The 26,851-nt window shown below is 36.7% G+C and overlaps 1 protein-coding gene across 2 annotated transcripts in view; it reads left to right on the top strand.

The window, feature by feature from the left end:
* LOC149562256 (uncharacterized) overlaps window positions 1-26,851 on the top strand; it is a 158,700-nt gene that overhangs the window by 32,417 nt on the left and 99,432 nt on the right. For both annotated transcript variants that reach the window (XM_089825790.1, XM_089825789.1), the window contains one exon: window positions 4,282-4,339. In XM_089825790.1, the coding sequence (XP_089681916.1) occupies window positions 4,282-4,339 (58 nt within the window). The remainder of the gene's footprint in view (window positions 1-4,281; window positions 4,340-26,851) is intronic.

Here is a 26,851-nt window from a genome sequence, read left to right as displayed (position 1 = left end):
GGCATAGTACATGAAAATTGACAAGTACCTCAATAATCAAGGCTTCTAGAGGAGTTTTTCAGACTCAAATTTGTACATCAAGACTACTGATAGTGACATCATCTTTCTGGTTATTTATGTGGATGATTTGGTCATTATTGGCAGTTCGACATTTTTGATTTAGGGAATCAAATATAGTTCATGCTAGTCTTTTGATATGACTGACCTTGGGCTCATGCATTATTCCCTAGGCGTTGAGGTTTGACAACGGTCTTCTGGTATATTCATCTCTCATTTTAAATATGCTAGGGCTTTGTAAGAAAAATTCCGTATGCAGGATTGCAAGCCTGCATCTACATCCATGGAGTAAGGTCTCAAGTTATCAACCCAGTCTGATTCTCCCCCCGTTGATTATACCACATACAAGCAACTAATAGCCTCATCTACCTCTTTACTACTAGGCTTGTTATCAGCTTTGCAATCAACTACATCTTACGCTTTATGACAACTCCTAAGGCTGATCATTGGATGGCAGCAAAGCGTGTGCTTCATTATGTGAAGGGCACTATAGATTATGAGCTTCTTTACTCTTGCAGTTCTAATCTTAGACTCAGTGGGTTCACAGATTCAAATTGGGCAAGCTGTTGACGATAAAAAATCAACTTCTTGATGTGTGTTCAGTTTGGGATCCGGTGCCACGATATGGACCAGTAAGAAGCAGTAGGCAGTTTCTCTCTCCTCCATAGAGGCTGAATACAGAGGGACAATTAAGATAGGTTATGAAGTTGTTTGGCTTTGTCGGATGCTTGGGGATATGCATATGTCACCAAAAAGACCGATCACTTTGTTTGTTGTTAACAAAGGCGTTATCAAGTTAGCACGGAATCCTGTCTTCAATGAACAAACCAAACATGTGGATGTTCAGTGTCACTACATACAACAACTGGTTGAAGATGAGACAATAGACTTGCAATATATTCCTACAACGGATTAGACTGCATGCATTCTCACCAAGCCTCTTGGTCTTAATAAGGTTGTCAAATTCAGAGGACAACTTGTTATAGATAGATTAACCATTAAGGGAGGGTATTACGATAATAGATAACATCTATTATTATTTAATGGTTATCTATTTGTAATCTATTGTAAAAATTAGAATGTTTCTAATATTTAGTTAGCTTGTAGTTAACTATTAGTTTTCTATTATCGAGAATAGAATGTTTTTATTCTTTACAATCGTTTCCTAAGGAAATATTGTTCATTCTTTTGTATATATTGACCTCTCGGTCTTTATTAATATCAAGCAAGTATTTTACAAATTACTTTGTAGTGCCAGCTAAGGTGGATGTTTTACCATTGAAACCAGCAATCCAGAAGACTGTTTTCATTCTCAACCAGCAAAAGCAGCTCTGTTAGAGCTCATTCCAGCAACATCTCCTAAAATGTCAAATGTAGTATGTGGAAACAAGAGCTTAAACTCAAATTTATAAGAAGAGGGAAGAATTAGGGCTACACATATTTGAATTTGAATCCAATTTCTTCTGAAATTATCACTTTTAGTTCACCCCCTTTTGAGCTCACAAAAGCTAAATTTAACTCCAGGTCCTTTTGAGGGTACAAATAAACCTTCTAAATTGTTGAAAACTTCACCTTATCATGGCATTACTATTTGGGGGCCAGCTTGTTTGTTAAAACAACTTAAAATGACACTCTTTCCCAGGTGTAGTAATAAGGTGGAACATTTATAAACACTTCTCCTTCACTTAAGTTATAATGTGACTTTGTAAAAAACACTCGAGTGAAATAAAATAAATAATTTTTTTTCAACCCCAGAACTCACCAAGGCACTGAACTGGAAATCATTGCACCTCAATTGAGACAGGATAAAAGCCAAGGCCAAGTGCCAAGGATAACACTTACTATAAATAGACATGTGAGAAAACTAAAATTTGCTGTAAAACACTGAAAACATCTGCTAGAGCTTTCCACAGGATGCTGGGTCCCCTAACCATATCCACTAAGCCTAGGGGAACCTAAGGATAGTCTAATGGAAACCTCAAACTGAATAGGTGCAAGAAGAGGACATTACATCATTTGAGGTATGTGAGCTTATTGTAATTATATAGTTTTTCTCCAACTAAATATCCAAACCAAACTCAACAATCAACAATTAACAAACATATAGGAAACGATATATGACTATAACAACTGGAAAGTTATGCAAATTCTGAGTATAAATTTACAGATATATCAGCGGAGCTACACATGCAAATTTGATCTCATGAGAGTGCTTGAATAATACAAATTTGACTGAGATGAAGTTTTCAAACAGTCACCCAGCTTGAGGGCCTCTTGACATACACACCCTCTTTCAACAAGTCTATCTCCACACAAGTTCGACACAATTTCACTTGAACCTCCTTATATCTTCAGTAGGTATTATAAATAATTTTATCAAATAGCTGTTATTTATAATGCTGTTTGAATTTCTGAATTTGCAGGTTTTTGGAACACTTGTGTTTTGGCTTTATCATTACATTTACATATGTTAATTGACATCCATTGCATAACAGGAAATAGATAATATATAGATCACAACATCATTTTTTATTTCACAGACTGCTTAAAACTTTAACAACTTACAGAATAATAAAGTGACCTTTTTCTGACCTTAACACTAATAGCAATGTAGCACCTCCTGTAAGTACATTATTGCCTAAAATTCCTGACCTTTCTAAATGCTGGCAGCATACAGAGGTTCCTTGACATGAATTTGAAAAGCTCTGGTTTCAAGGCAGATTCAAGTTACTAAGAGTGAGATAAATGTTACTGACATGTCACAAATGCCACGGACACCTGCGACTGTCCAAATGCATTTATCTATCTGCAAAACTTACTTTCCATTATGCTCACACATCTCACAATGACCTCATATACCCTGACATACTGTTTCTTTTTAACACAACAATTGCTCTTTTCAAATTTACTCTCGAATATACAAACATCACAATAACACTTGTATCCAATAACCAAAGTGAAACCAAGTCATTGGGCATATAATGTCGTGAAACCCATTCCACTATAGAAATCTTCTTCCCACACTAGCAAGGAAATATCCGAATCACCGAAATCCAGAAAATAGAAACAAACCCTCTCATATGGCATAAGTTTTTCTTGGCAACTTTCAAATTATAAACTCTGGAAACTGTCTTAATAAGACTCCCCAATTTCTTTGACATTCAATTGTTGAATCTAAGCAAGAAACCTGGGCGATTTCTCTCACAGCCAGCTAGGGAGGAATCTTTCACTACCGAAAGTGATCTTCTCCAAGAGGGTTTTCATCCTCAACAAAACTGAGATGAGTCAAGTTCAAACTCACATAACTATGAGGGTTTCACTGAAGAGAAAAACAATCTGTCTTATGCCAAATGTGCTCTTAAAATCTCCTTGCAATCTTTTTTAAAATCACATTTTAATTAAAAACTCCATTTTGGCTCCAAATGACCTTTTAGCACAATAATGGTAATGTTTGATTCACAAGGTTTAAATGTTATGTGCCCATTGTTTAGAACTTTTATTCCTCTTTCCAAAGAGTAATAACACTAAGATTTCTGGGCTTCTTTGCTCTTGTTGTTAGCTACTTTGTAAAAGGTTTCAGGGCCTTAAAAACCTGTTTTTTCTTAATCAAAACACTAAGATGCTTTTTAAATTATTTTAATAAAATAAAAAACCCTAGTAAAAATAACAATTTAAAGCCAATAATATACTTATGGGGGAATTGTCAAAAATCATTGGAATCAAGATTTAACTACATTGGAGTGATATTGATGATGAATAATGAAAAATAGGGCCAACTGGGTGACTTACTATAAAATAGACACACTCCAAGAATCTTGGAGAATGACTAGGAACCAAAATTCACTTTGGAAGGTGCCATAAGAGTCCTTTAGACCATTTGAGCTTACTAGCGACATCAAATAACTCTTCTAACAAGGCCAACAATCAACAAGAAAGTCCGAGCTATTGCAATGCAAGAGAACCCAAAGAAGGGGACATTACATAGTTTATAAGATAGGGCGGCATCTACCAAGCTGGTTTCCACCCCCCAAATTGGGGGTTTCCTAGGTGAAATTGTGTATTATCTATGCTTTCATTTTTAGGAATAGTTTGTGAGCATTGTTTTCGATTCAAAGAATTTTAGAGTAGCACATTTCAGTAAAGTTATTTTGTAGCTATATATCTTAGCATTTGTAGCCATTATGGCCCATATATTTATATTGTGCATTATGGTGGTGGTTGTAGGCTCGATGGTATTACTATGTCCTGTTGGCTTTTGTTGATGTGGAAGCCAACTATCTTGGTGTGTATTTCTTTCTTTAAGAAACATTGGTTTGTATTGACCCTTAATCTCTTTTCAGGATTATTAGCAACAATTTTATGTGCATGTTTCTGGTTTCAAGAATTGTTAGACTTAAAAAATAATTTTTTTCATCCATTGTTTTATTTTTTGATAAATTCTTTCTTTTTTATCAAGGCAGAAATAGGAACATAATTTCCTCAGATGTTGCATGTGTAGATTGTACTATATGATTTTTTTACTGAATATGCACCTTGGAGGATGATGGAATATGCAGGTCCCAAGTTCCTCTTTTGGTCTGAAATTTATGGTAACATTTTTGTGCCTCTTTGGAAATGGTAAGTATGAAACATTGCTTTGGGCATATGTTCATGTCATAAGGACATGTCTTTTGGTTGTTCAAAAGGTCATATAAGCCAAAAGTTGTTGAACTGTTGTAAATGGAGCCATGGGTTATCATTGCATAAGAGATTCAAAATATGATTATCTAGCAGTTGTCTGTAGGTACAGATGAATGAGTTGTATCTGACAAACTCAACTAATGCTAAGCATTGGAATGGTACCATAATGATATTGTTTCCGTATTTTTCTATTTTGTTCTCCAAGTCTAGTGCTGTTTGTTTATTTCAATTATTGATCTTTTTTAAAGCAATGTTTGGTATACTTTTTTCTGCTGTAGGAGTTATTGTATTACACTGGTGGTAAAGCAGAAAATTTATAAATATAATTCGAGCAGCAGTGTTATTGCACTTTATTCTAGAAATTTAATTCAGATAGATGATAAAGTTCCTGATAAAATGATAAAAATGAACAATGAATTGACAGAAGATAATGCTCGTATGGTTTTAGAAACTATAGCAACATATTATGCCAAAAATAGAAGGTAGCGATGATTGAAATTTTTCTGATTCAATCAATTACTGTACTTCAAAGTGGTAGCATAATTTTCATTTTTGTTTAGGAAGATATCAAGTTCTAGAGAAAGAGCTTTCTCTCCATCATTACATTTTTTATTTTGATAATGGAAAGACCTAGGTGTTAATGCATGGTTGCTTGGGGATGGGAATACTTGGGTACTTAGGGCACCTGTACAGATATGGGTACAACTATTTCTCAAAATAGGGGATGGGGGTACTTAGACACGTAAAACTTTTTTTTAATATAACTTAATATTTATAGAAAAACTGAGATTATGAGTCATGACAATGGTTTTTCAAAATAAGAACAGTGATAAAGTTTGCAAATGCAATGTATTCTTTTCATTTTCAGACTTCCCATATGTTTGTAATAATTATTAATAATATATGATAAATGAAGGAAGACTTTAAACATGAACAAGAAGATCATAAATTATATAACAATGACATATTACAAATGATAAACTTCTGACTGGAAGAGTGATAAAGTTTATTGTTAATCAGTATTTTATCAAAGTTTCAAACTGATTATGTATTGAATTAAGCTTGATGAACAACAGCTGATACGCAAACAAAAAGCCGAAACAAAAATTAGAATCTTAATCAAGGTCCTTAGCTATGATGCTCTCCACTGAGTACCCGGTACATGGGTACGTGGGTACATGTCTTAGGGGTGTGGGTACATGTACCATGCCACCTAGTGTTAATCTTATAGCTTTATTCGGATTGATTTGATTATAAACTGTCTTAATCAACTATCACGATTACGAAGTTAATCATCATTATTCTTGAATAATAATCATTAGATAATAATACACACACACAAAAACATATTCATTTGCTTCTTAATAATGCTATCTAAGGATTATTGTCAAGATAATAATAATAATTATGAGCAATATATTTAAATCAGACTGGCCGATAATATTCCAAGAGAATCAGTCCTTATTAAACACCGATTATACAATAAAGCAGATCGTGGTTTTTGAAGTCTGTGATTATAATATGGAGCAGAATCTTTGAGAGTTGTGTCTTGTAGATGACAAGGCATGTTCCATGTAGGGACATGACCCTATGTGGCTTAAGCCACATAGAGTCATGTCTCTATATGGGAAATGCCTCTCCACTTTCATACTTAATACGAGAAGGATCGCTTCTTTTGGAATATACATAAAAACCAATGTACTTAGGGTACTGATACGGGTACGGGTATGACCATTTGTCAAAATAGGGGATGGGTGTACTCGGAAACGTCAAACTTTTTTCTTATATAATTTAATATTTAAAAAAATCTGAAATTATGATCCATGACAATGGTTTTTAAAAACAAGAACAGTGATAAAGTTTGCAAATGTTATGTATTGTTTTCAGTTTCTGATTGGCAATATGTTTGTAATAATAATATATGATAAATTTTTAAATGCATAATAGAGAAGGAAGACTTTAAATATGAACAAGAGGATCATAAATCATATAACACTGACATATTGCGAATGATAAACTTTTGTGAACAGTGATAAAGTTGATTGTTAATCAGTATTGTTTCAAAGTTTCAAATTGATTACCTATTGAACTAAGATTCATAAGCAACAAGCAGATATGCACACAAAAAACTGAAACAAAAATTAGAAATCTTAATTAGGGTCCTTAGCCAAGATGTTCTCCATTGAGTACCTGGTACTTAGGGTATATGTATCCGGTCCTTGGGTACGTAGGTACGCGTCCTAGGGGTGGGGGTACACGTACCCATGCAACCTAGATAAAAACACATCAGTAGCAGTACATCTGTAGTGACCTTAAATTAATAAGTTTGTTAAACAAATCCGAATATACTTACAGTATAGCAGCCAGTATATATATATATATATATACAAATCTGCAAGAAAAGAAGATGCAAGTTTGTGAAAACTCAAAACAGTATATAAGTGACACACACACGCATGCACATACATACACATATATCAAATTTAAAAGGTATTGCTTCTGATCTTATTTCCTTAACACAGTATTAGAGCCAGGTTGGAAATAATACCTAGAGCATATACAACCTCAGAAAATCTAAAAAAACACCATCAAAAGGAATTTGCAATTCATTAGCAATCATGGTGAACAGAATCAGATTTGAAGGTAGACTAAGGGTGCTACAAATTTTGTGTCATGGAAATTCAGATTAATGATGACTCTTAGAGAACAAGAATTAGATTCATATGTAGAAAATGTTGTACCAATATCAGATGATGAGACAGAGAGAACTCAATGGAAAAAGAATAACAATAAAGACATGAAGATCCTAGTAGACTCTCTGTCATATCAAAATTAGACATTGCTCATGCCATGTGTACCTTCTTAGAGATAAGATAAGATAAATATATTAATGTGCAACAAAAGACCACCAAAAGGTCTATGGGATTGAAAGATTACAACAAGAAATCTGTCAACAACAGGACCACCAATCGGTATACGAAAAAAAAAGTCAGCAACAAAAACAAGAAGATGAATAGAGAGCGGCAGCAACAAGGACTAGGAGTCCTTTCTAGTCAAAAAGAAGCTAGCCATCAAAGGAGAAGACTGTGGATGTACAAAACCTCTCGTTTGCTTCTGTGGTCTCGTAGAAGACTGTGTCTGAGGTCTGACAGATCTGGAGTGATCACATGATTTGGTAGAGCTAGATGACCTCTTCACACCACGTATAGGAGATAAGGGTGTGAAGAAAGCAATAATGAGCTGAATAGAAGAATGTCGGTGAGGAAGCAATGATTGTAAAGTACTATCTCGAAGCAAGGTAGCCTCCTGAATATAAAGTGCAAGGCATCTTTGATCACAATAACTAAAGAAATCAGAAAGAGAAGAACAATCCCGAAACAAGAAGTAGAATCTCCTTCTGATCTCATAATAGATAGGGCACTGGAATATAAAGTGAATCTCGGTCTCGACCTCCTGTAAAGTACACAGCTTACAAATCTGCTCCCCATTGTCAATATGATGGTCAGTATGAGCCCAAAGCTTGTGAGAACCAACTTTAAAGGATCCAAGTGAGATACGCAGGGCATGAGATCTCCGTCGAGATAAGTACTTAGGACGAACAATAATCCCATCACATATCTCCAAAAAGTGCTCTGCATAGAAGGTCATCCTCGGATGTAACCCACTAGACGGATTAGTCTAGGTAGAGAATATGTATGAGATAAACAATACTAGCCGAGCCCTTGCACTAAAGCAACAACCGCATCATATAAAAATGAATAAGGGTGAAACTGTTACATCTTACTTTAAAAGAATTACTGAATCAAGGGATCAATTATCTATAATTGGACAAATAATTGACCATAAAGAATTAACAATGTTGGTTCTAAATGGACTTCTAACATCTTGGGACTTGTTCATACAAGGGATAAGTGCCCGGTCTAAACTTCTAAAGTTCAATAGCTTAAAAACTGATTGTATTCAAGAAGAGTCAAGATTGATCACTAGAGGAATCATTATGAATAAAACTAGTGAAGAGATTCAAGTATTAAATACAAATTCTCACAAGAAAGTAAACTTTAAATGAAAGAAGGGAAAAGACAACAATAAACATTCATTCAAAAGAAAGAATGATATGTCCAAAGTACAGTGCTATAGATATGATAAGTTTGGACATCTCATTGTAGAATGTTCTAAAAGACTCAAGAACCAAGCCTTTATAGAAAAACCCAAGGATACAAAAAGAATGGTATTCTATTCAGCATTTAAAGTGAATTAATTAGTAGAAATACTTGGGTCATAGATGGTAGAGTGTCACATCATATAACTGGATTAAATAAACAACTAGATCATTTTGATGACTATTTAGATGAAGTCACTGTTGAAGATAACTCCACACACCTTGTGAATGGAATTGGGACTTGCACAATTCAATCAAAATCCGGAGTTTGCCTACAACTAATTGGAGTACTATTTGTGCTAGGAATCAGGAGAAATCTAGTATCCATCTCAGCCCTGGAAGACAAAGGGTATCATATTAGATTCTTGGATGGAAAATTTCTCACCTAGCTTCTAACATCAAGAATGCATATACAATAGGAGTTCGTGATGGATGTTTGTACAAACTATGTAATGTTCAAAATCAAGCCTTGACTCACAATGTTTCCACTACACATGAAATTTGACATAGAAGATTGGGACATCTTAACTTCAGTGCCCTACCTTCTGTAGGAAAACTTGTTACAGGACTACCTAAATTAAAACTTGAACATGATGGAATATGTAAGGTTTGTGCATTAGGGAAGAATTATAAAGGAACTTTTCGTTCTAGTGTACACAAATCTAAAAATGTACTTGAACTTATTCGCTTTGATTTATGTGTACCAATGACAGTACCCTCCTTAGGAGGATTTTTGTACTATCTTATTTTTGTTGATGACTACTCTAGGAAGACTTGGATCTATTTTCTAAAACTTAAAGAATCAAATGAAGTATTAGCAAAATTCAAAGAATTTAAAGCCTTAGTTGAAAATAAATTTGAGAAAAGAATCAAAACTCTAAGGTCAGATAATGGGGGAGAGTATATCTCCGAAAACTTTAAAGAATTTTGTAATACTACTGGGATTAAGAGGGAGTGCAATGTTCCTTATAATCCTCAACAAAATGGGGAAGCAGAGAGGAAGAACAACCATTATAGAAGCTGCTAAGGCTATGATGGATGATCAAAATCTTCATGCCCTATTTTTGGGGAGAAGCTTCCAACATTGTTGTCTACAATCAAAACAATGTCCTCTCTCTAGTCTTGACAACATAACTCCTCAAGAAGCCTTTACTGGAAATAAATCCAACTTAAGTCACTTAAGAATATTTGTTTGCCTAGTCTATATTCACATTCCTAAGGAGAAAAGATCAAAACTAGACCCATCAGGAAAGAAAGGGATATTTGTGGGATATAGTGAACCATCAAAAGCTTATGGGATACATGTTCCCAGTTAGAAAATAATTGAACTAAGTAGAAATGTAACTTTTGAAGAGGTCATAACATTCAAAACATTTAAAAACATTAGCAAGATATATGATGAGTCACCTCAAGAAATGGAAGAGGATTCAAATATTGAACTTTAGAGGGAGACAATTGTAGGTTATGAACCTAAGAACTCTATTCTTGAACCACTTGAACCTGCTAATAAAAGAAAAAGACCACTCTAGGAAAGAAAAGTTTTGAAGAAGAAAAAAATTATGTTGCACCTAAGGGCACATTTAGAGAAAGCAAGAAGCCTAGAGGTTGCTCTAGTTATGTCACTCTTATGAGTGAACTTATTAAGTCTGAAGTTTGAACCTTCAAATACTGAAGAAGCACTAAAACACCAAGTTTGGAAAGAAGCCATGGTTGAAGAGTATCAACTCATCTTGAAGGACAATGTTTGTGATGCAGGAGCATCCTTGGATTGTTGGCAATCTTGCATCACCCAAAAATATATTTGCTGTTTTTTGTTTTACTGTTTCCTATTTGCTAGTTTGTATTGGCACACACTTGTTTGTTGTTTCCAGATTTGATGCTCTTGGCTTCATGTTGTGGACATATCATTCATCATTTCCCTAAGTGCTTATAATCCTATGTGATTGTTAGTGGAAGTTATGCTTCATCTTCTCGGTGATGTTTTCCATTGGTTTCTCTTCTAGCAATGCCTAATATTTAATTTGGCTAGGTTTCGTATTTAAGAGTTAGCTTGTGCGCTCTTGGATCTTGGTGCCTTGTCAACATGTGGACCTATATCTAAGACTGCATAATGTGATGTAATGTATTTGGTCATTAATTCATTGGGTCAGTCCTATATTTAATGTAATGCACATTTCCTTATTGGAGATTGGGAACTCTAAGCCGACCTGCGTGTCTTGATGGCTATAGATGTAATGTCCTTGAGTCTTAGAAGGCAGTGGCAAGTAAGGTTACTCATGAAGAAGAGGATAGAGCTTGGATAGTGAACTTTGGTTTGTAATCTGGAATTGTATATTGGCCGTACGTAGGAAGGCCTTACAGCTTGGCATATAGTCTGTTATCCATGCTAGTTGTGCTATCATTAATGGAATGTATGGTGAACATTGGATGTAATTGAATCTTTGTTGTTAATCTAGTGGTCTCTTGCAATTATATCTTGTTTGCTTTTGCTTTGCTATATTGGCTGGGGGCTTGGCCATCTCCTTTGGGGACTCACCAACCTTGTACTGCACCAAGTGGTATTAGAGTGAAGGTTGATCTTGCTGGTGATTTGTTAGAAGAGTGGATCTGATAGTTGTTGATCTGATCTTATTTAAGCTTGGAGAGCTTGTTAAGACTTGAATCCTTGATTGTGAGGTGGCAGATTGAAGTTCTGGCTCATAATTGCAAAGGATTTGTTTGGAATCCTGTTACAGACCTATTGATCCTTGTTGATGGATAGATTGCCAAATTTTGAGGTAGTTGCACCTTGTTGTTGTCAAAATGCCGCCTAGAAGAATGAACCCTAGGAGGTCGGAGAATATATTTGAAGAATCCAAGGCTGAAATGAGGAATGAAATGCGAAATGTTTTGAATGGCTTCAGAAGAAACCTTGAAGATGAAGAAGAATATGTTGAAGCTGTTGAAGATCTTGAAGTACCTGAAGTAGAGATCCCCGCAGAAGAGGAAAGATTGCTGAAAGCTATGGCACAAATGGGTAAGAGTCATAGAACGAAACATCCTAAAAAAGATGATCGAAATTTCAATCAGCTCATAAGACATCAATCAGAGAATGTGAAACTTGGAAAGTGATTTTAATCATCTTTGTAGTGTTTACTTTATTTCTATTTGTAATGGTTTGATATGAGTTTAAAGTCTAAACTTTGTTTCTTGAACAAGATAAACGCAGCAGAATCCCAATGCTATTTTGCTGAATAGGCCTATCAAATGCAAAGGCAAAAAATGTTTTTGATACTAAATTTGATGCTACTCTAAGACTCTTCCCATGAGGCAAAATGACCTGAAGCTGCTGTTGCTCTCTAGACCCTTATTTCTATATTTCTATAGAAGAGAATTCAGGGCCATTTTCTAAATGTAATGGTGGTTAATTTTTGTACTTAGAACTCATGATTATGAATTTGGGTATTCAAATTTAACTTTTGCAACATGAATTCATTGAATCGTATCAATTGTCGTTTAAAAAAAGTAATCAAAATGAATATGAATTTTATCATTTGAATTACTATATTTTCATAAAAATCATCAAGGATTGTACCATAACAATGTATTATATGAGCATAATAATGCAAATAAAAAACAATAGCAATGGTAAAATTTGAACGAATCTTGATTGATGGCATCATCTAACATAAAATGTACATGTTTGTTTGACATTAGACATTTAGAAAATGATAACTTATTACGCATGATAGATGAATCATGGTGAGATTCAGAGAATACTGTCTAGAATCTAGAATGTAAACTATAATAATTACTAGTAAGTAATAAATTCAGAGTTGAAATGTCATACTATAACTGTTAAACTTGCCACAACATCTCCTCATCCGAATCTTCGGATTCCTTGCCATCAAGTTCAAATTGTCCTTCATTATGCTCCATGTTTTCTCTAGTCTGCATACCTTCACTTCCCTAATCCTCAGCTTCAACATCAATGCTACCAATACTAGTACCACTACTTGAGTTAGTGATCTCATTGTTTGAAATGTTGCCCAAACCTCTTCTTTGACATTTCTTCCTCCACAATTTTAGAGCCCTTTCATAAGGAAAATTATTGAATTCATATCTGAATGTATACAGCCTTAGATAATTTTCCAAATTCTTGTCTAGTTTATTTCTCACCTTTGACTCTAGGATCCCCAAAGCATTGAAAACTCTCTCATCTTCCACAAACCCCAATATCATGGTCAAACATAATTCAACAAGCTTGAGAAATTCTAATACTGAATCCCGCAACAATTCGTCTTTGAGCTAGATTTCTCCAAAGTTTGGTTACTGTTCGTTCTTCTTTGTGGTTCCGCATAAAATCATATTGTTCCTTCATTGTGATGGAAAAATGACAGGACTGCTCTCTCAAACGAGATTCATCTAAAACTCTATTTACACTTACTCCATTGATTTCTTTGCTTTTACAAAATTGATCTATCAAAACCAATAACTTATCTCTAAAATGTTTAGGACTTCTTAAACTCCAATAATGGTGAGACACAATACACATCAAATTAAGTAATTCGTGTCGAGGAAATCTTTCTCTAATCTCTGAGGAAATATTATAAGAAATTTCCTTCACAAAACCCATTACAGACTCAACAATCTGTTCAACACTTCCTTTGTAATATTTAATTTTGGCTGTGTGGGTTTCTTTCCTTTTCTCGTGGACACGGGCCTTCCATAGTAGTGCATTGGTAGCTCAACACCCAGTATATTGGCACATAACTCCCCCTTTGCATCAATCTTTAAAAAGTTATTAGGATTATCCAAACCTGTGATTCTCATCCACCTTGTAAGTTTTTCATCCATAGAAAATGAATTTGGATTTCTATAGAGATTAGTGAGAGTCGCGCATGTCATTTTACGCAACCTATTATATTCTACAATATACATAAATCTTTGCTGGATCTTCTTTATTATATTTCTCATTTCCTCTAGCATGGGGAGAATGGTTGCTACCGTTAAGAGTGTCTCTACATCACTTAACCTTTCAAGTAGCTCACCATATTTCCGTTGACAACCCTGATCATCTTGAGGTGACTCCATTGTACCAAGCAACGATGGACATTCAGAAAAAAATCGATGAGCTGGTCCATCCAGAGAGATCCATCTGGTATCATTATCCTCAAGAAGCTTTCTCCCATTAGTTAGTCCCTCAACAAACTGTTGAAATTCCCTAAATTGTTTAGGACTTCAACAAAAGTGCCTGTAGATCTCTTTGATTAATACTTCAGCTCTGTATATATTTGAAGAGTTGCTGACAATTCCAAGAGTGAGATTCCTTCTGTGGGCCATGCAGTGAATGCCAACAACGTAAGTTGCAAGAAAATCTTTTAACTTTGTGACATGACCATTCTCGTGGCCGTGCATTACTAAAGCTCCATCTGCTCCAACAGACACCAAATTTTGGGCAATCGCCATTTCATGTATACCTCCATATTCAATTAGAGAACTCTTTACTAGTGCAAATATGTTTTCTGCTATTGAATTATCCTTCATTTTAACAACAGTTAGTAGATTGGGTTGGCAGACAAAATTGTGCACAGTATAGACATGCATGCATACCCAGGAAGTTATCTATTGCTGTCACCTCATCTAAAGATAATGAAATGAAATTTGACTCTTTAAGTTTTGCTTTGATATTTTCCTTTTCAACCTCAGCAAGACAATTTGTCCATTCCCATTTGTTGTTTACTGACTAGTGACTGCTCAGATAATAACAAACTTTTAGAAAGCGTACTAAACCACTCAATGATGGGTAGTCTATAATGGCACATCCTTCGCTCAATTTATAGAAGATAACTGAAGAATTTTACCCATTTCTTGAACTTCCATTGCTTTTCCAAGAAGAGATTCAATGGAGCCTTTTACTTTAGTAGGCTTCGTCTATATTTTCTCCTGAAATTCTAAGATTTCTGCATTCTTAACATGTTGACATTCCTACTTGGTTTTCCATCGTCACTGATTTTCCCAATCCATCTATGATTTTTGTCTCATAAACTTTACTCATATGCTTTTCTATGGTGTTAATTTTTAGTTGCAACCTCTTTTCCTTTTTATTTATCCTTGTGGATATCGTACATTTGTGTTTTACTGGAGGCTCACCTTCTTTTGGATTATGTATAGGTTCAATGAATGGATACTTTGAGGTCCAGTCTATTTGAAAATTCCTGATTAATAGATCCCAATTTCAATCTTTTTTGGATTTCCTGTAAATTTTTGCATTGTATTTCCTTTGTCCCTTTCCTGGTCATGTGCCATCACCATCTTTGGAATTCTCATCCAAGTCTATTATATTATTTTGGCTAGTCTGGGTATTGACTTGAAGATCTTGGCTACTCTGGGTATTTACTTGAATATCTTCTTCAAGTTCATCGTGATCATAGATATCAAGTTTGCGAACTTCTTTAATATGTGCATGTGGCACCGGTAGTGTTAGTGGTTGGGAATCTTGCAAATGTACTTGTGATGTTGTAGCTTCCTGATTTTGGGCACTAAAATATGATGACATGGTTTTGCGAGTGCATTTGGCTGGCTTTTCTTAGCTTCCACCACATGTAGGACTCTTACCCTTGTTCATGTTCAACATCTCCCAAGAAATATAGGCTGCCATAAAATTCAAGTTGTTCAAAAAGCGACAGTCGACTATAATCTATTACATATATTTATTTAAATAGTATTCATTGGTTGTACGACCTACACTATAAAATATAGATGTCATAGGTCTCCTTGGTTATTGCATGACTTAGTGGTACTGGTCACTAGTCCCAGGTGATAACTGACCACTAATAGTCTAGCTTGTATTCTCTAAATAAGAATGAAAAAAAATGTCAGAGAATAGATAGAGAGGGGTCTGAGTTACTCACCTTTTCCTAAATTGAGGTCATCACACTCATAACTCGCTTGACAATGATCTCGATAGTTTGAGAAATTGAGACTTTGCTATTGATTGGATTGAGACAACCTACTAATCTATGAATGTATTTATGCCACTCCTTTTTGGCGAATTCCTTGGGAGTATTATAGTGCATACAAAATATTTGACGAAGCTCGGGTAATAAAAACACATCTTATGGAATTTTTAATGCGAATATGAGTTGTCCATTAAATGTCCATGCATAATATAATTGGCGAAATTGAATTAGTGAATGACACACATCCGCATATTTGTAGAGTAAATGTCGTCCCTCTCCTAAAACATTATTTAAAACCAAGGGCGAATTGAGGCTGTCCAAAAAGTTATGCTTTGGAAATCATAGGTGAATTTCATGTCCCCTTCTCTGCACTAGTGTTATGGCGCCAAGTTAATCTATCTCCACATATGGATAGATTAACGGCATTATCTATCAGGATGCCTACTAGTGACATCAAATTTTTTATCTTAAGTACAATAGTTATTATATTAAAGTGTGTGGATAAAGTTACTTCATGTTATAAAGTCATTTACCTTATAAAGTGACTTAAGTGACTATGGGATGAAATTGTTGTTTTATCCCACATCCCTTATTTCAACATTTTTCCCTTACCTCGAGGTTATAAATAAGGGACCTTGCCTTGGGATTTACACACAAGAATTTATGAAACCAATACATTGGTATATCCTGGTTGCTTTAATGTGACTGGTTAGAACTTTGAGGACGAAATCCCTCGAGTTTGGCTTTTTTTGAGGAAGTTGGACATTACTCGAAACTCCTCTTCAGAAGTTAAGATGCAGTTTAGGCAGAAATCGGCAAGTTCAGGTAGATTGAAAGTAAGTGCATTCTCTTTTTCTTACTTGGAATAAATAGTTTATTTGATCTATTGTGGAAATGGGCAGAGGTTGATAAACAGTCGGCTAAGAAGAACATATCAGTTTGACACTAGTAGACAAGTACACGGGTTGATTTTCAATGAATGTATAATTTCCATAGCACCTAGCATATATGGACTATAGTTGTAGACGAAAGCTCCTAAAATGTTGACAGTCCCTCATCTTACGTAGCAAGGTGTAATCATGGGAAGATTGGTAATACGGGTCTCTTAAAATCGTGAGCATCATTGCTTAGCTGTGGTCTGGGAAAGCATTCAAATGACATACACATGTCACAGGTAGGGTAAAGGAACAACAACACACAGAGATATTGGAGGAGACTTGATTGTTTCCACAGGAATCTTAGTTGGCAGCAGTAACGTCTTCTACTCCCACCATAGGTTGAGCCGACATCTTCCACAACACAACTGTTAGAATGACACAATGACAGTCGGCAAGCTGGGTGGGTACCGAGTAGTGTGATCGGCTGAACGTTGGGTGCATACACGAACTCCTGCAGGGCATTCTCCTTTGTTGCAGGTCTATCCCTTATACATCTCCTTTCCATTACTCATGTTGAATAGTGCTAATACGGAAGGTCCGCTCATCTTGTTTTTTCTTAGTACATAATTTAAGGTCTCCTTGATGTATTGTCATGTATGCATGGTTAAGATTATTAAACTTTAATTTCAATACATTTTCGATTGGTTGTGTTACAGTTATCATATTTCATAGCCCTTGCCTTAGTAATAAAGTAATATATCGAGTATAAGTAGAATATTGTTGAAGGACTGAGATTTCATAACAACTGTTTGACATAATACTTCAAGTTCAGATTGGGATTTATTGTTTAGAAATAACAGAGGTTATTACAGTGGTATCAGAGCCACAAGACCTGCCATCTTGTGGGAAATAACCAAAATTTTGCAGACCTATTCTTTATCCAAAAATGACAGCCAGGAATGAGTAAAAGACAACACAATTTCAGTCATCTAGAGCTAGAGCAAATAGGTTCTTCAGATCACATTGAGATTGAAGATAGTTTTACAATGGATGAGGAAGCAGTATTTGGAACAGGTGAACAAATCGATATTACTCCACAGGTTGATTATACAGGACATGCTGAACTGGAAAACAATATTCAAATGACACATCTTGAAACTGAACAGGATAGGGAAGTTCGGGAAACATTGCAAGCTATTAGAGATGGATAGAACAACATTGCTAATGCTCTTCAACAACTAGTAGGTACTATGCAGCAGTTGGCCCTGGCCCATAGAAGAGCATTAAGCCATCACAGTGGAGGCGGTAGTGTAGCTGGATCTCCCTGAGCTGTTAGAGCTCCCACATGTAATACTGATAGGCCCTCAATGACGGTTTCTAATGTAGAAGAAGCAGTACCACCAACAGCACCAAATTTACTACCAGACAATGTTATGGCAATGTTTGATGAATGCGATTTGTTTCTGGACCCAATTAAACAAAATTTGACCTTTATCTAGTACCTAAATCAGAAAAGGGAGGCTAATAGACAACAAAAGGACCAGAGATTGAGGGCACCTGATAGGGACCTAAAACATGCTATGAACAAGTTAACTCTCCCCACCTTTGATGGCAACAGTCAGACATTGGCTAGAGCTTGGATTCACAAGCTTGATACCTATTTGACACTTAAGCCCATGGCAGAAGCGGAAGCTATCAGATTTGCAACAATGCTCCTTGAGGGAGCAACATATGATTGGTGGCATCACAAATTAGTCACCTAGGATCATGGCCTCATAACTTCATACGAGGTTTTTAGCTCCAAGCTGATTACTCACGTTGACAGGAAAGATATTGAAGTCTATTACAGGGATTTGGCTCAATTACGACAAAGTGGGTCTTTGGATAAGTTCATTGATGAGTTTCAGCGTATATTAGTGATGGTGCTAGATATGTTAGAGCAGCGCAAGGTGATGTTATTCACAGAAGGGTTACAGGACAGGTTTAGGGGTTTGGTTAAGGTACTTAAACCAAACATCTTGGATGACGCGATTAAGATTGCCCATGATTTGGATTCAACTTCATCACTATTGTAGCCTCCGAAGAAACGCTATAGAGGGTCTACATCTACCCAAGGAAACAAAAACCAGCAGAAATCAAATCCTCCCAAATTAGAGTTTGAGACACGTAATGAACTTAGGAGGAAGAAAATGTGCTTCACTTGTAGGGAACCTTGGACCCTCGATCACAGATGCCTTGGTAAAGGCAAGATTCACTATATTGAAGTTCTTTCCAATGATGAAGGAGAGCAATCGGAAGGTGATGATGTTGAGGACAGCGAGGAGGAAGAAGTTGAGGAGCAACCCCTTAAAGATGATAAGAAGAAGGCCACTACGGAATAGCCTCCTATTATAGCCACTCTTTCTAGTGATCTGGCATGTCAGCCTTTCAGAGTGAAGGGTGTGGTTAAGGGAGAATGCATTGTTTGTTTGTTGGATACAGGAGCATCCCATAATTTTATTAGCACACAGATGGTATCTAAGAGAGGATTGTAGACAATTGACATACCTTCACTAAGGTTTTGAGTTGCATAGAGAAAGTACCCAGTCTTCAGATATAGTTTGATGATTATCTTTTAGAGACTGACTTCTATGTTGTTGATTTGGATGGGTTGGATGCCATTCTAGGTAGACAGTGGTTAAGGACTCTCTGTAGGTACACATTTGATCATGAGACCATGTAGTTGGAATTCTCACAGGGTGATTGGTCAGTAGTCCTAAAAGCCATACCAGATAGTGGACCCAGGTTGATAACATCTCACAAGATGGATGAGGCACGATGATATAGAATGGGAAACACAGTGCTTCATCTCTTCCAAGGAGACACAGGATACAGGACAACAGTACCATTGTGACATTCAGATAGTCCTAGACAAGCACAGGAGGGTATTTGAGGATTTGCCCCCAGGTATTCCACTAGATAGAGGGTTTGAGTATATCATTGAGCTAGAGGAGGGCACCAAACCCGTCATTACCTCTCCTTGTCGTCACCTTAGGCACTACAAGGAAGAGATAGAGAAGACAATCAAGGAACTTCTAGATATGGGACATAGCAGACCCAGTTTTAGCCCCTTTGCCTCTTCAGTGATGTTGGTTAAGAAGAAAGATGACACCCTTCGGATGTGTATAGAATACTGCGCCCTGAACAAGAGAACCATTAAAAAATAGGTGTCCGATTCCCCGCATTGATGAGTTATCGGATGAGCTTCGTGGGGCTGTTTATTTCTCAAAGATCTTCGATCAGGATATCACTAGATATGAGTCCATGAAGAGGATGTGCATAAGATAGCTTTCAGATGCCACTACAAATACTACGAGTTCTTGATGATGCCATTTGGGCTCACTAACGCACTAGCCACTTTCCAGCCATGCATGAACCATATTTTCAAAAAATAGCTAAGGAAGAGTGTGTTGGTTTTCTTTGATGACATATTAATCTTTAGCAGGGCTTGGGAAGAACATTTGCAGCACTTAGATGAGATCCTTAGCCTCATGGAAGAACACTTTTTATTCGCAAAAGAGTCTAAGTGCAAATTTGGGTTAACTGAGATACTCTATTTGGGTCATGTGATTGGTGCCGAGGGGGTTAAGGTGTATCAGGAAAAGATACAGGCAATCCTAGATTGGCCACCACCGAGAGATGTATCTGAGTTGTGGGGTTTCCTTGGTCTTTGTTCCTATTACCGGCAATTTGCCAAAGGTTTTTCCCAGGTAGCAGCACCCCTCACCGATTTGACACAAAAAGGGGCATTTAGGTGGACAGAGGATTAAGAGGCAGGCTTTGATAGACTACAACAGGTGATGAGTATATGTCCAGTTCTAGCACTTCCTGATTTTTCTAGACCCTATTTTTTGGAGTGTGATGCTTCGAGAAGCGGAATTGGGGCAGTGTTGATGCAGGATCGACATCCCATCGCTTTTGAAAGAAGGAAGCTTAGGGGCAGCGAATTAATATATTCTACTTATGATAAGGAGATGCTAGCCATAATGCATGCCTTAGCCAAGTTTAGACAGTACTTGGTGGGAAGTAAATTTACAATGAAGACCGATCATAACAGCTTATGTTACTTTCTGGAACAGAAGGAATTGAACGAAAGACAACAAAAATGGGTTAGCAAGATCCAAGCATACGATTTTGACATTGAGTATGCCAAAGGAAAAAATAATATAGTTGCTGATGCTCTTTCTCGACGACCCCCAGTGCTGGAGTGTTACACCATTTCCGAGATTTCAGCAGATTGGAGGTCCCAGCTGTTAGTGGAGTATTTTAAAAATGTTCACGCATTTCAGATTATGGATGGTATACTTCAGGATGAGCGGTACAAGGTAATGAATGATATTATATATTACAAAAATAGAATCTACTTAGTACGCGAATATAAACTAAAGGAGGATATTATGCACACCATACATGATGCACCATCAGTAGAGCACCCAGGTTCTTCCAAAACCTACACACAAATTAGTGAGAGATTCTCTTGGAAGGGGCTAAAGGACAATGTATTGCAGCATGTTAGAGAGCGCCAGACTTGTCAGTAGAACAAGTCAGAATAGGGCTTTCCTGCAGGTTTACTTTAGCCTCTTCCTATTCTAGCTCAGAGGTGGGAGAGTATCTCCATGGATTTTATTATAGGGTTGCCTAGGGTCTAGGGCTGAGATTGCATTTTTGTGGTGGTAGACAAACTGACTAAGTTTGCGCACTTCTTCGCTATTGTCGTGGATTGGTTAGCCTTTCAAGTGGCTGAGTTGTTCTTTTGAGAGGTCTTTTTCTCCATGGATTACCCAGGACTATTGTGAGTGACAGGGACAATAGGTTTCTCAGCATCTTTTGGCAGGAGATTTTTAGATTGACAGGTACAGAGCTAACTTTCAGCACTAGCTATCACCCACAGACGGATGGTCAAACCGAAATAGTGAATAAATGGGTGGAGGGGTACTTGAAAAATTACATTACAGGTCAGCAGAGAGCATGGGTTAAGTGGCTATATTTGGGAGAGTATTGCTATAACTCTACATATCATATGTCTATTCGAATGACTCCTTTTCATGCCCTTTATGGTTACGAGCCTCTCTCTTTTATTGATTTAGCCTCATAGGACAACAGGGCACCATTGGCCAAAGATTAGATTTTGGATCAACAGGACATCCTCAGAGCTCTTAGGGATAATATTCAGCAGGCACAGAACTAGTAGAAGTTATATGCTGATCGACATCGTACTGAGCAAAGTTTTGAGTTGGGTGACAGGGTTTTTCTTTATCTACAACTATATAGACAGAGCTCCTTGAAGAAAAGTGGATTAGAGAAACTTAAGCCCAGATTTTACAGACCTTACTACATTACCATGAGGGTGGGAGAGGTTGCTTATGAGTTGGATTTGCCAGGTGACAGCCGGATCCACAATGTATTTCATGTTTCATGCCTCAAGAAGGCCGTTGGCCAGTAGATTGTTCCTTTAGAGAGTTTGCCCCTGCTTGATGAAGAGGGTAGACTTATTTTGGTGCCAGATGAGGTGATTGAAACAAGGAAAGGAAGCTGCTTAATAGGATTGTCAGAGAATATCTAGTTCGTTGGAAAGACTTACCATATGAGGACACCACTTGGGAAGGTGAGTCTATTCTGCAGCACCCAGCATTGAGATTGCTTGAGGGCAAGCAATCCTGGGAAGGGAGTACTGTCATGTCCCCTTCTCTGCACTAGTGTTATGGCACCGGGTTAATCTATCTCCACATTCGGATAGATTAACGACATTATCTATCAGGATGCTTACTAGTCACATCAATTTTTTTATCTTAAGTACATTAGTTATTATATTAAAGTGTGTGGATAAAGTTACTTTATGTTATGAAGTCATTTACTTTATAAAGTGACTTAAGTGACTACAAGACGAAATTGTTGTTTTATCCATCCCTTATTTCAATGTTTTCCCCTCACTTTGAGGTTATAAATAAGGGACCTTGCCTTGGGATTTACACACAAGAATTTATGAAACCAATACATTGGTATATCTTGGTTGCTTTAATGTGATTGATTAGAACTCTGAGGACGAAATCCCTCGAGTTTGGCATTTTTCGAGGAAGTTGGATGTTACCCCAAACTCCTCTTCAGAAGTTAAGATTCAGTTTAGGCAGAAATCAACAAGTTTAGGCAGATTGAAAGTAAGTGCATTCTCTTTTTCTTACTTGGAATAAATAGTTTATTTGATCTATTGTGGAAATGAGCAGAGGTTGATGAACAGTTGGCTAAGAACATATCAGTTTGACACTAGCAGACAAGTTCACGGGTTGATTTTCAGTGAATGTATAATCTCCATAGCACCTAGTGTATACAGACTGTAGTTGCAAATAGAAGCTCCTAAAACATTGACAGTCCCTCATCTTACATAGCAAGGTGTGTTCATGGGAAGATTGGTAATATAGGTCTCTTAAAATCGTGAGCCTCATTGCTTAGCCATGGTCTGGGAAAGCATTCAAACGGCATACACATGTCACAAGTAGGTTAAAGGAACAACAACAGATAGAGATATTGGAGTAGACTTGATTGTTTCCACAGGAATCTTAGTTGGCAGCAGTAACGTCTTCTACTCCCACCACGGGTTGAGCCGACATCTTCCACAACACGGCTGTCAGAATGACACAATGACAGTCGGCAAGCTGGGTGGGTATCGGGTAGTGTGACCGACTAAACTTTGGGTGCATACACGAACTCCTGCCGGGTATTCTCCTTTGTTGCGGGTCTATCCCTTATACATCTCCTTTCCATTACTCATGCTGAATACTACTAATACAAAAGGTCCACTCATCTTGCTTTTTCTTAGTACATAGTTTAAGTTCGCCTCGATGTATTGTCATGTATGCATGGTTAAGATTATTAAACTTTAATTTCAGTACATTTCCGATTGGTTGTGTTTCTGTTATCATATTTCATAGCCCTTGCCTCATTAATAAAGTAATATATCAAGTATAAGTAGAATATTGCTGAAGGACTGAGATTTCATAACAATTGTTTGACATAATACTTCAAGTTCAGATTGGGATTTATTGTTCAGAAATAGTAGAGGTTATTACAGTGAATGTGTTTAATTTACCATGTGTTAAAAAATATTTTTGATTGGCTATTTCGTTTCACAAGGAGATCCGATGGCATAAATCTTGTGGCGATGGGCTCGGGTGTGTGATCCATTTTTGGTAAACTTGGTGCAATCTACCATACGACATTTGTGAAAATTTTTTGCCAACTGACGTTCGATGAGCAAATTCACCAATTGGCAAATATTCGCCACTAAATTTAACCCTTCATAGAAGTCAATCACCATCTAATGGTCACCCATCTGCATATGTAGATTAGAGATCTTATGAGTGTGATTGCAAGTGTTGAGAAGCTTATGCCCACTAGCTACTATCACTTTGAGTAACTCCTGTGTCTAATGACGAAAGTTGTCCTTGTATGACACCCCTCACTTTGAAATTTATTGCCTTCTTGGTGCTGGTGGGTCATGCTACGGTCTTCCCATTCCTAGAATCCTCTTTTGATGTGTTTTTTTTGTCACTACTACCTAAATTAGATAACTTTTCTGACTTATTTGATGCTAATTCTTCAGCTGAAAAATACTCAATTTGCTTAACCTTTTCTTTAATTGCACACTTATGCGAAGGGTTCCATGGTTCTCTATGGTGGAGGCATAATTTTCTCCTTCTGAGGTTATTCAATTGCTTTTTGTTCAACCTAGGAGGATCACTCTTAGGCTATTGTGATTCCATGTGAGGAGACTTTTTATCCTTCTCTTTCTTTGAATGGAAACGTTTGGATTGAAATTTTCTCTTTGATGATGAAGGTTCCATATCCCTTGCTTTCTTGATAGCTTCTTGCAATGTGGTAGGATTAAGGCCATTGACCCATCCTTTTAGTGGATCTACTAACCCATCTATGGACAAGATTGTGAGCCTTCTTTATGCGATGTTAATTCTAGAATTGAAAGCCTCTAAAACTTGAATTGGAAGCCTCTAAAACTTTTCTATTAATGTTTCAACTGAAACCCACTGTCTAACCGGAGCTAACTCCTTAAAATGTAATTCTAGATCCTTCTTATCGAACTTTTCAATCAATCTCTTAGTGAACTCCATATATGACATAATCCAATCATGTCCCATGGTGACCATGCCACGGTGCCACCACTCATGTGCTAATCCATCCAAATGAATCACCGCCTTGATAGCTTCCTCCTCTAGTATGGGATTAAGCTGAAAATAAGTTTCCAACTTCTGTACCCATGCTCTATCTATAGTCTTCGTGGATCCATCATAGTAAGGTAATGTAATTTTGCTTACTTTCTTTTACAGGTCATGATGTCATGCCGTACTACTAGTACGAGGGAAATGCTTGAGTCTTATATCCATATATCCTCTAAAGGTGATGGCTTCTTAAAACTCAACTCCTCCATCCCCCAATCCTGTTGGAACTGATCCTTTTTCTCTATAATTTGAGGCTCATTCTCTAGATATATTGGAGCCCTAGGTCAGAAGGGAAGTATAAGTGGTCTTGAGTTCGCTGTTCCCATTGGACGAGCTGCATATTTAAAATTGTCATCAACATTTACTTGTCCATTGCCACCACTTTATCCATGATTTCCACCATCGTTCCCTCCATTGTTTCCACCATGTTTCTTTCACCATTAACATCTATACCCAGCTGTCTAGCCATCATTTTCATCATTAACTCCATCAACTGATTCTATTCTTGGGCTCTTTGTTCACCTTGTTTGTGCCCCTGTAGTAAAGTATGTAATAAATTGAGAAATCTCTCTCTGCATCAAGATCTTCTCTGTCACCCATATTTCTTTTGTCCTGTTCACCTGTATGACCTGTGTTCTCTTCACCTTTAACCCCTATTCTTTCAAAATTCAACTTCCATCTTCTGGCCTTGTATTTAACAATGCCCTGTTTCTGCATGTATTATAATGGCGAGTCAATGATTGCATGCCCTAATCCGACATGTGATTGTCCACTCATTCTATACCCTCCAAGATGACAACACTGCTTTGGTACTGCTGTAATAAGAAGTCCTCGTGACCAAAAGATATACTTATCATTTATTGTTAGTTTTGGGTTTGCAGTATAGAAATCAGATATGGAAATTGATACAATACAATGAATTTGTAAGAGAAATGGACAGTACGAAAATAGACCAATAAGAGGGTTACACCTAAGGATGGAGAGGTAATGGAGGGATTCTAGCCTGCAATAGAAAACATTATTGGTCAAGGTGAGGATTCATCAATTATGAGGAATAAATGGAATAATTTTTCATGTGTGGCATGGTGTTTTTTCTTTAGTGGAATATTTATATGATACATGAGCAAGGAAAAACCCTATAGAGTGGTGGTGGAACCATGAGGGTGATAACCTTGAATTGCAATCATTTGCAATAAGATTCCTCTCACAAGTAGCTAGCTCTTCACCTTGTGAGAGAATCACAGTACTTATTGTTTAATTCATTCACTAAAGAGGAATCGATTAGGGTCTTAAAAACCAGAGAGCATGATGTACATTCATACCTCTCTTCATCTTCTCTCTCATGTTGATTCTACATAAATAGAGGGCCTTTCAGATTAATGTTGTTGAGCAATTCAAGAAGCAAGAAAAGGAAGAAAGAGTTAAAGTAATCAGGCCAGTAATTGATGAGCTTGATATTTATCAAGGGGAATTTGATTTAGAAGCCTTCTCAAAGAATTTGGAAGTTGTGTGTAGATTTGGATCATCAAGATGTGTTCGAGCAAGAAGGTTGAGGTAATTTTCAGTTTGTTGGTAATTCTCTTTTGAGGATGGATGTAGAGTCATATTTTGATAACCGACACTATGATTTTGGTGATACAAGTGATGAAAACATCAAGATACTAGATCTTGATAAGGAGTGTAGACATGACGTAGAAGATAAAGTTTCAACATGGAATGTGTTGAAATCCAGAGACTTTGATCGTGCTGTAATTTTCAAAATACCAGCAGAAAAGGAAAATTCAGAGTTTATGATTTGTAAGGATTTGCACGACAAAGACCTAAACATGAATTCATCTCTTTAAGCAATCCACCTCTTGGATTGGGAAC

This window comes from Cupressus sempervirens, chromosome 4, assembly GCF_028749045.1.
Source record: "Cupressus sempervirens isolate cs-2001-9-10 chromosome 4, ASM2874904v1, whole genome shotgun sequence".
In the NCBI taxonomy this organism is placed as follows: Eukaryota; Viridiplantae; Streptophyta; class Pinopsida; order Cupressales; family Cupressaceae; genus Cupressus; species Cupressus sempervirens.
This window is presented reverse-complemented; position numbering and strand designations above follow the sequence as displayed.